Source organism: Peromyscus eremicus, chromosome 10, assembly GCF_949786415.1.
Source record: "Peromyscus eremicus chromosome 10, PerEre_H2_v1, whole genome shotgun sequence".
NCBI classification, from domain to species: domain Eukaryota; kingdom Metazoa; phylum Chordata; class Mammalia; order Rodentia; family Cricetidae; genus Peromyscus; species Peromyscus eremicus.
Window position 1 is genome coordinate 83,513,874 of NC_081426.1, and position 11,254 is coordinate 83,525,127.

The 11,254-nt window shown below is 46.0% G+C and overlaps 1 protein-coding gene across 2 annotated transcripts in view; it reads right to left on the reverse strand.

Moving 5' to 3' along the window:
• The window catches only part of Ccdc158 (coiled-coil domain containing 158), a 56,742-nt gene extending 51,236 nt beyond the window's left edge, over positions 1 to 5,506 (reverse strand). The window contains exons 1-2 of one of the 2 annotated variants that reach the window (XM_059274683.1): positions 5,344 to 5,506; positions 392 to 532 (exon numbers count right to left, since the gene is read on the reverse strand). In XM_059274683.1, coding sequence (XP_059130666.1) covers positions 392 to 458 — 67 coding nt within the window. In that variant the 5' untranslated portion in view covers positions 459 to 532; positions 5,344 to 5,506. The remainder of the gene's footprint in view (positions 1 to 391; positions 533 to 5,343) is intronic. The other variant, XM_059274682.1, reaches the window with a different exon arrangement.
• Between the last annotated feature and the right edge of the window lie 5,748 nt (positions 5,507 to 11,254).

Sequence of the window (11,254 nt, forward strand, 5' to 3'; positions counted from 1 at the left end):
TCTCGATGCGCCACCCATGAGGCCAATAGGAAGAATGATGCTACACCTAAGGAGGAGACAATCTGACAGGAGCTGAGTTTGACAAGAGACACTGGAGGACAGGAAGGTCTGAGGGGACAGCAGGAGAGGCCTAGTCTTAGGTGCCTCAGCCCAGAAAAAAATTTTAACTCAAAAAGATAATGGAACATGCTAAAACCAGATATGCTCCGTTAAATGCTAGGTGAACTCTAACTCAAAAACAGAGCTGTAAACATCATAGTGGACACCCACAAGCAAGTCCTGCGCCTTGCAGTTAAAAACAAGGCACACTATAAACCTGGAGCTGAGATGGCCCTCATGATGATGGTTTAATTCTCACTTCCCCTCATTTTGTTTTGGAAAAGGTGCATACCTCCATTGGATGCGATGCCACTTGGTAAATGATCTTCATTATTTGGTTCACAAGCTTTGGGTTCCATATTAAGTATTTTCTACCTCTTCTTAGAGATCTTGAAATACGAGTGCTTCCCTGTTTGGATCCTTCAGTTCTTGTCTATGAAAGATGAAGTATTCCATTTTATTACGGTGTTAGGTAAAAAAGCTCATAGTCAACAGGAACTGACTTTTAATGCTTTTGAAATTTTTCCTCCAGAAAGAATAGCTAGGTATACAGAAATATTTTATTGCTATATAAAACTAATATGCAAGTCAATTTTTATTATAAAACTTAATTTTAAGACCAAAGGGGTTTTTGTTTGTCTTGTCTGGCCAGAGTCATCCAGACAAAACAAGATATTCTTGGCTGGCTGGAAGTCTCACTTTACACCAGGCTGGCCTTGAATCACAGAGGATCAGGCTGCTTTTGCTTCATTAGTGCTGGGATTAAAGGTGTGCTCCACCATGTCAGCCTCCATAGGGTTACTAAAGATAAACTAAGATATGAAGATGAATACTTTATTTTGGTAACTAGTGCCCTGATTGGAGGCTGTTATTCTTTCAGATCTCTTATAAAATTACATTGCTAAATAATAGAACTTATCCCCGTTATAAGGATCTCAGACCAGCGCATTATATGTCATTAATAAAAGCTGGAAAACTTATTTGATGTTAATATTGCTTATGACTTTACATTTGGTCAAGAGGGTGCTTCTAAGTTTGGAAAAGAATGGAGATGGTCTAATTCCAAATTTCTTCTTTTTTTTTTTTTTACTCAAGCATAAACTCAAGATGGAAAACCAACAAAATTATGTGTATTCCACGCTGTCAGTACCCTAAAGACAGAATACCTTCAAATATCTAGAAACAGAGGGATTCTCCCTCCCAAGGCAGTTCCCACATCCCGCTGGGAACTGCTGCTGTGGAGACATGGGGAAGCTGGAAAGACTCAAAGGGGCAGAGGGGAGCCAGACACGTCAGTGCAGACCAGTGAATTCCTAGAGTCAAACAACTGAAGCCAGAACACCGGGCCACACTGGACCTTCCTGTCCAGAGCCCTGAGTGTGGGCTAGCAGCCTCGGAGAAGCAGTGAGGAGAATTACCTTTCAAAAGGGGGGCTTTCCCTGGAGACAGTGTGCTAAACGGAAGAGAAGATGGAAGAGGAGACATTAAGGGCCCAGTAGGAACAAAACAGAAGTAAGACATCCAACCTCCCCTCTAGGCCTCCCACCCCACCCCCACCGTTACCATAGAGAAGCTACATGGGAAAGGGGCACATGTAACCCAGGAGCCCTGCTCTGAAATGAACAGAATAAACAAAAGCAGGCATACAGAACACATGCAAAATGTCAGATAATATGCACAAAATCTTTTCTACTGGTCAAGTCTCTGCCAAACAAACATGAAGCCAAAGAAAATCATTCCATGATACTCCAAGGTAAACACTGGAATGTCATGTATATAAACATATATAAATACATGCTCAAACAAGTGTGTACACCTTTGTAAATGACAAAGTAACTGTAAAACAAACAGGAAAGACAGAGTACCAAGTAAACAGCAAATATAAGACACCTAGTAACTACAGAGAAACGGTACTGTGACCAGCAGGTGACAGGATTGTAATCAAACAGCAGGCATGATGCTAAGGTTGAGGAGACTGTACTGTTCACTGGAAGGATTTTCAGACTGGCCCATATACAATCCCCAGAAGTGATGGTTCAAAACTTCACACACCTGATCCGTGAGCTGTAATGTAGCTGGTCACAGGTCATTACCCCCGTACTCCCCTCCAACTAGAAAGTGTGTAGTGTGCCTGCCTGATAAGTGCAAGGCCCTGGGTTAAACCCCAGTATCACACAGCCCTCATCCCAGAATAAAGACCACAGCATAGGATTGGGGTGTTTTTACTTAATGTAAGTGAAGAGAGGCACATGCTGGTTCACGGGGGAGGTGGGCTTTCTGCCACCCGAGTCCCAAGTGTACATGTGGTGGGCTCCTCTGTGTGTCCACTCTGAGGAGCTCACTGAGATGACAGTGACTACTGGATGCCCTCTCCTGGGCAAAGTGTGACTAGTACAGCTCTAAAATCCCCCAAACCCCATGATTTCCTACAGAAAATGCACAAAACGACACTTCTCATGGCGGATTTCAATAAAGAGCAAATGAAAACGAGGACAGGTCTGCCTCCAGCAAGTCACTTCTAGATAGAATAATGCTTGCTGCACCCTAAGTACTGTGCTCTTTGAGGGCTTTCATTGCACTGTTCTTTTCAGTCCTCCTTTCTTTCCTAGCAAAAACTTTTCCACTTCAGTTTAGAGGGTATAGAGAAAGAGATTCACTACCATATTTCTGTTCAATGTACATTGATCCCATGATCTTGAAACTGATGTACTAAAAAGAGAAAGGATATGCCTCTGAATGAAGAATTTAATTGAGCAACTATATTTAGAACACAAATATAGTTTATTTTCTCTTTCCATATCAAAACTGGTAAGCTTCAAGTAAGTACTTCCTGCACATAAAACATCTTACACAAAGCCGGTCACAGAGCAGGCATTTGATAACAACTTCTGTTCATGGCATTTGGGTAGTTTATACAAGTAGTTTCTATTAATGCCAAGGACAGAGCTGTCTTAGATCGGGACCAGTCAAGTTTCTACCTTGTGAACTTATAATGGGGAAAGAGAGACATTAATAAAGAAAAAACTCGAAAGTATATTTTTTAAATGTTCAGTTAAAAATGTATGACTTTGGAGCCTGGCTGGGTAAACTGAAGGAAACAGTAAAGAACAGCAGTGCATGAGATGAATTAGGGCTAATTAGGGTAGGTCAGCGAAGGAAGGAAGGCTTCCTGAGGTGGTGTTCGATTTGAATGACGTTTCTTAAAATAGCATATACAAAAGTGAGACCTTAGCACTCAGTCCACGGTGGCAGTAACAAATGACCACAAACACAGCGGCTTGGAACCAGGAACACCTTCAGTACCCTCTCCAGGAGCTTGAAACAAGACGGGCGGGCTCCCTTCTCGAACCCATTTCTCGTCTTTGTTGGTCACCGTCATTCCTTGACCTGTGACCACATCACTCTAGTCTCTGTAGTCTTCTTACCGCCTCCCCACTTCCTCCTGCTGCTTCTCTCATGAGCCTCAAGCCGACATTTAGGGCAAACTGATAATTCATGATACTCCGTCCCAAAAAGATCTTTGACTTTGGGGCTGGAGAGATGGCTCCGTAGTTAAGAGCACTTGTTGCTCTTGCAGAGGACCTGAGTTTGGTTCCCAGCACCACATGATGGTACACAACCATCAGTAACTACAGCTCCAGGGGCTCTGAGGCCATTTTCTGACCTCTGTGAGAATCAGACACTAACATGGTACACATTATATACATGCAGGCAAAACACTCATACACAAAATAAATCTAAAAATTAAAAACGAACCGTTGACTTAAATCACACATGCAAACGTTTTCCCCTCATAACATTTACAGGCTCAGGGATTTTTGAGGTGTCCATTATTATGCCAGAGTTAATACCATGCACTTTGAAGAAGGGTGATTCAGAAAAAGGCCCTTTTTAATCGATGCTATAGGTTCGTTTGTTTTGTTTTGTTTTGTTTTGTTTTGTTTTGTTTTGTTGAGTCAGGGTCTCTCTACATAGCCCTGGCTGTCCTGGAGCTCTCTGTGTAGACCTCAGAGATATACCTGCCTCTGCCTCCTGAGTGCTGGAATTTCTGGGTGTGTGCCACCACACCCAGCTTTAGAGTCTAGAGTTTTAAAGTGGCGCTCACCCTAATACAGAAGAACAGAATCATTCACACACACACACACACACACACACACACACACACACACACACACACAACCTAGAACAGCAAGCAAAGGCTTTGTATACACATCAAATACATCTTCAACTGCTATTCTCATTTAGAGGGTAAAATAGCACTATGTCATGAAAACTATTTTACACATGACTAAAATAAATAGGTAACTGTGTTAAAATTAAAAAAAAAAAAAAACAGGACTGGAAAGACGGCTAAGCCTTAAGAGCACTCACTGGCTGCTCTTGCAGTGGATCCAGTGTTCAGTTCCCAGCACCCACATGGCTGCTCAAAACCTCTAACTCCAGTTCCAGGGGATCCACAATCTCTTCTGGCCTCCACAGGCACCAGACACTCCCATGGTGTACTTACACACAGGCAGGCAGAACACTAATACGCATAAAATCAAAGTACATCTTTAAAAAATAATCATTGTGGCGCAGAGGTGCGTTTCAGATCCCTGTCACAGCTCCCCACTCTCACAGACACACATAAGCAGTCCTAATTCACCTCTAGGAATATTCAAAGCTCTGGACTTTTTTTTTTTAATGTGGGAAATAGTAGTTACCAGTCAAAACACCCCGAGGAACAGGCCACATCACTTGTCCTCTACATTCCCATGACCTCAAAGCCGGCATGACATTTAACAGAAACACCGCCTAGGACAGCTGCAGTGGAGACCTCCACCAGGGTTGTGGGAAAGGATGGATGGAGACTTGCTGATGGGAAAAAGCTAGGACCTGAAGTGGATGACCAAGAGAGCTCAAGTCACGCAGCGTTTAACACGTGGGATGAAAGGCTGGTGACGACAGTCCGAGGCTCCACTCCTGTCTGTCCCCACACTGTCCCATCTCGTCCAGTGGTCCCAGGGGGCCAGGCACGACCGGAAGTGAACAGTCCTTTCGGGCCCAAGGAACTCTGCACCGACCCCGGGAAGACCCAGCGTTCCTGCCACTGACGCTGGCGAACTTGAACTCTCCTAAAAGTTATCGGGCCGGTACCACGTGGGAACACAAGGCCATGGAAGGTTCCGGAGGTAACAGGAGTTGATCCAGGCCCTCGGGAGAACAGCCCAGCCCTGTCCCCTGGGACGCATCCCATCCTCATACCTGCTACCTACGCCTCGTCCTAAGAGACCGGCCGCATGTCCGTGGGGGGCGGCGGCCGCACCTGCACGACCCCGGGACCCGCCGGCTCCCACTGCGCCCCGAGGCCGCGGCCCGCGCAGCTGCCCCTCCGCGGAGGCCCACCCACCACCCCGCGACCTCGCGCCGCTCGCTCCCGCCGCCGCCAGCTGCTGCTGCTGCTGCACGAGCCGGGTCTGACGGTTGGTGGCCGGGAAGCCATGGAAAGCGTGGGGAGGAGGGCGGGGCGTGCGGAGGGGCGGGGTGTGGGGAGGGGGAGGGGCTTTGAGGTGGTGGGCGGGGCGTGGGAGGAGAGCGAGGCGTGGGGGAGAGGGGGAGCGTGCGGAGGAGGGAGGGGCTTGAGATGGCGGGCGGGGCGTGGGCGGGGCGTGGGGAGGAGGGCGGGGCGTGGGAGGAGAGCGAGGCGAGAGGAAGGGGCGGGGCGCAGGAGGGGGGCGTAAGGGGAGGGCGGAGGAGCCACGAGAATAGGGGCGGGGCCTAAGAAGAAAGGCGGGGCGGGTGATAGGCGAGACCACGCCCCCTAACTCCGGCGCGCTTCCCCGCCCCCACGCCGTCGCCCAGGCAACCTGGCGGTCCAGGAAGGCCACTTTTCTTCACTTTTCCTACTCCCCTGCAACCCCGCTCCTCGCCTCACTCATGTCATTCTCACAGAGGCCCCACAAAGATCTTCCAGATACCAGTTTGCACAAATCCTCCCCGGGACCTGCGCGCTGAGGAAGGGGCAGCTGACACCGTCACTCACCCTGACAGTCCTGTTCCCCCGCCCCCTCAGTTCAAGCTAGCAGAGTAACTCGCATTTTGCAGCCCGTCTGTGCTTAGCCTGTGCGTTTATGCTGTGCCTCCTTCCGGAATGTTTTTCCAGGTTTAGATGTGTTCTCAGGATAGCTGACCCTTCTGCCTCCGGAGAACTGTTTCCTCCGCCGTGCTTCGGTTACTCTGTCGTTAACTCTAACGTGGAATTTGTTAGCTTGAGATTGCACACTCCTGCGTGCTGTTCAAATTAGCATTCCAATGGAAGAGTTCCAGAGAGGCGGGAGTCTGAGAGATACAACTTGGAGGGGTTTTTGTTGTTGTTGTTGTTGTTGATGCTTTGAAGACAGATTCTCCATATAGCCCAGGCTGGCCACAAACTTGGGATCCTTCTGCCTTAGACTCTTCTATTACAGGCGTGCACTGGTCAACACTGGCTTTGTGATGTTGAATTCTGTTGACTATCAACGTTAAGTAGACTACAACAACAAATAAATAATGTACAAATTGACTACGAATATGAATAATACTGCTTTGTGTAATGCAGTTATAACATGTAACACTTTATGAATCACTATTAAAGACTTTTTTATCATAACTTCAGTTTTTCCATTTACTGCCTCAGAGACATAAAGGATTATAGGATCAAGTACAGAAACGGGGAATTAAATCATAAACATTTCTAGGCTCTGTGACTAAACAGAAAACAATTTCCAGTTAGTTTCTTTTTAATCTTTTTGTTTCTGTCAAAACATGTGTGTTCTTATGGCACAAAAATATCTTAATTGCCTAATAATAAATTTTATTGGTGTCTCATTTTTGTTTATACCCCAAATAAAGGATTTCTCCCCTTTTCTTTTTGAAGTCTTGACCAGGTTATTTGAAGCAGGAAGACTCACCCTAAATGTGGGATCCAGCCCAGATAAAAGTGGGAGGGAAAACTTCTCTGCAGGTGAGTTCGCCGTTGCTGCCTCCAGAGTCCAGTTTCTTCAGCCTTCCCGTGTGGACTGAAGACCAGGGGTCCCCACACCTCCTGTGCCAGACTAGAATTACTAAGACACCCAGCCTCATGCACTGAGTAGCCACCGGGTTCTCAGCCTCTCCAGTATGATACAGACCTTGTTGTAAAAGCCAACCTAATAAAGCCTCTCTCAAATACATGTTGACTCTGTGGGTTCTGTTCTTCTAGGCCAGTGGTTCTCCTAAAGCTGCGACCCTTTAATCGTTCCTCATGTATGTTGTAGTGACCCCCAACCATAACATTATTTTTGTTGCTACTTCATAACTGTAATTTTGCTACTGTTATGAATTATAATGTAAGTATCTGTGTTTTCTGATGGTCTTAGGTGACCCCTGTGAAAGGGTCAATTGACCCCCAAAGGAGTCGTGACCCACAAGGTAAGAACCACTGCTCTAGAGAACCCTAATTAATATGATAAGGGTACAAGTGAAATTCAGAGGTCAGTGTGGAATGTCTTCCTCAATTACTCTCCCTTAGTTTTTTTTGTTTTTTTTGTTTTGTTTTGTTTTTTTGTTTTTTTTTTTTGGTTTTTCGAGACAGGGTTTCTCTCTGTAGTTTTGCGCCTTTCCTGGGACTCACTTGGTAGCCCAGGCTGGCCTCGAACTCACAGAGATCCGCCTGGCTCTGCCTCCGAGTGCTGGGATTAAAGGCGTGCGCCACCACCGCCCGGCTTAGTTTTAAAATATTTATTTACTTACTTCTTTAGTACATGTGTGTGATGATGTTGGGGGGCGCTCACGCTATAGCACACATGTGGAGGTCAGGGTACAGCTGGAGATCAGAGCCCTCCTTCCTTTTTACATCAGTTCTGGGGATCAAACTCAGGTCATCAAGCTTACCAAGCAAGCCCCTTTCCAGCTGAGCCATCTCGCAGGCCCCACCTTAGTTTATGAGATAGGGTCTCTGACTGAGCCTGGAGCTCACCAATTGGCTAGACTGACCCACTAGCAAGACACAGGGAGCTTTCTGCCTCTGCCTCCCCAGCTTTTAAAAATGTGGTGCTGCTGGTGACCCAAACTCAAATCACCATGCTCAAATGGCAGTCAGTTTGCTGAACAGCCATCCTCCCAGCCCCACTTTATGGTACATTTTTACCCCCTCTGGAGCTGAGGACCGAACCCAGGGCCTTGCTCTTGCTAAGCAAGCACTCTACCACTGAGCTAAATCCCCAACCCCTACAGTACTTTTTTTAAAGTCCCAAACTTTAAAAAATACCTTCTTACTTTTTAAAACAAAGAGTTTAAAGATGAAGGAAGGGGTCCAGGATTTGTTCAGCAGCCATTCATTCATTGCACAAACATCGACAGGCGCCATGGTTAAGTGACAAAGAACCTTGTACTTCTTGTTTGGTTTTCAGTGATGGCACACGCCTTTAATCCCAGCACTTGGGAGGCAGAGGCAGGCTGATCTCTGTGAGTTCGAGGCCAGCCTGGGCTACCAAGTGAGTTCCAGGAAAGGTGAAAGCTACACAGAGAAATCCTGTCTCGAAAAACCAAATAATAATAATAATAATAATAATAATTAATGAATTTTATGTATGTGGGTTTTTTGCCTGCATGTATGACTGTGTGCCATATCTGTGCAGCGCCCAAGGAGGCCAAAAGCGGATGCTGTATCTCTTGGGACTGGAGTCACAGACAGTTGTGAACTGCCATGTGGGTGATGGGAATCAAATCCCAGTCCTCCACAAGAGCATCAAGTGCTTCTAACCACTGAGCCACCTTGGCAGCCCCACTGCTGTGTGTTTATATTTTTTGTTTTCCTGTAGTGCTAGGAATCAAATCCTAGACCTCATGCATGCTGGGGAAATGCTGTACCACTGATATATATATATATATCCCAGCCCCAACAATGTTATCTTTTAAACGTACTTTAAAAATACTATTCAAAACAGCTGTGTGGTGTTAAAGTATACATAAAAATGATCGTTTTCACCGTTTTAAAATTACATTTCTTTGTTTGTTTGTGTGGGGCACATGTGGAGGTCAGAAGACACCTTGCAGGAGTCAGTCCTCGCCTGCCACCGGGTGTGTCCCTGGGATTGAAGCCAGTCCGTTGAGTTTGGCTACAAGTACATCTACCCACTGGGTATCTCACCCACCTCATGGCCCCATTTTAGGCAATTTTAAGTATAAGTGGCACTAATTATTTTGATTTTTTATTGTTTTTATTTTTAAACATATTGTTGTATGTAACCACCATCACTATCCATCTCCAAAGCTTTGTTTTCTCCCCTAGTTGAAACTCGGTGCTTTTTAAACACTAATGTCTCATCCCTCTTTTTCCAGCCCAGCCACCATCATCCTGTGGTCTGTGTATATGACCTTATCTGCTATAGGCACTGAGCATTTGTATACACGCATAGTGTTTTTTAAGGTTTCTTTTATTTGTATGAGTGCTTTTCCTGTATGTCTATATGTGTACTGCATGTAGTCCTGGTGCCCTTGGGGGCCAGAAAATGGCATTGACGCTCCTGAAATTGGAGTCACAGATGGTTGTGAGCAACCATATGAGTGCTGGGAACAGAATCTGGGTCCTCCGGAAAAGCAGTAAGTACTCTTGACGGATGGGCCATCTCTTCAGCCCCAATGCTTGCTTTTATGTGTCTGACTTAGTTAATGCACGTTGAAGGTTTATTTCTACACACGCGCATGCGCACGCACGCACGCACGCACGCACACAAACACACACTTCACTCCTTTTTTGTTTTGTTTTGTTTGTTTTGAAATGCAGTCTTGTGTCGCCCAGGCTGATGTCAAACTCAATATGTAGCCAAGGATGACCTTGAATTCCTGATCCTCCTGCCTCCACCTCCCAAATGCTGGGATTACCGGTGTGTAGCACCATACCCAGAGAATTTCATTCTGTTTTTTTTAAGGCTAAATAACAATTCATCATGTGTATATATTGCATTTTAGTTACTCACTCATTTGTTCCTAGAATCCTCGAGATCCTTGGATAGTAAGTATATGTGCTTCTCTGCCTATCTGTTTTTTTTTTTCTTTTTCTGTCTGGTTTTTTGTGTTGTTTGTTTGTTTGTTTGTTTGTTGAGACAGTAGCCTCTCTACATATCCCGGACTGGTCTGGAAGGCCATATGTAGCCCAGCGGGCCTTGACCCAGCAATACTCCCGCTTCTGCTGCCTCAGGGCTGGGATGGCAGGTGTGCAGTGCTATGCTCAGCTGCCTTTTGAAAAAACTAGCATTATTGAGGCAAGATTTCCTCTGAACAAACTGCATCCACTTGCAGTGAACCGTCTATGAGTTGTGGCAGATTATACACCTATAAAATTGCTATCTCAGTTATGATCACCTTTGATCATTTCTGAAAGATTTGGATTGACTGTGCCTGTGGGAGCCCGTTCTCGGGTTCCTCGTGGCTTTACCCAGCAGGTTCGCATAGAGGATGATTAGGACCACAGGCCTGAGTGCAGGTGTCTGGGATGGTCTGCACTTGGCTGTGCTGGGGGAGGAGGTCATTTGCTCCACCCCTTGGCGTCTCTTTAAAAACCCTGGGGCAGAGACAGTTGGGGCCCGTTGGAATAGGTTCCAGGCTATCCTTTATTTTCTATCTGTTTTTCTCCGCAAGATTCTCTGCAATAAATCCTATCTAATATTTCCTGCTGCTCGCACTCAAGAAAACTCTGGGGAACTGTGGGGGTGGTGGGTAAATGCCCCGCACTGTGCCACAACCATTTTGTGACAGACTTGACTGGAACTCATGAAGCAGATGCTGTGCATTGCCTACTCCATGCTCCCTTCTTCATCCTCGCTGAACCCCAGTTATGTGGAAGTAGTCAACACAACACTCTGTAAAGTTCTGCACTTCAGGGAAAGTTTTAGCCTTGAGATCCTATTGGTACAAGCCAACTGCTGCGCCTTCATGCCTCTTCCGAGTGACTTCTTTTAGGGCAATGTGCAGGCCACTTCCTGACCTTCAGAGGCAAGGAGATGTCGTCTCCAGAGGTTGTCATCTTAAGAAGAGCCATGAAGAGGTGACACTTTTCATCTTTGAAATATTGTCCAGAGAAATATACAAACTTTAAAATAAGGTGGGTTTTGTTTTAGATTGTTCAGAGAGAGCCCAAGACTTAGTAATCTTTCCA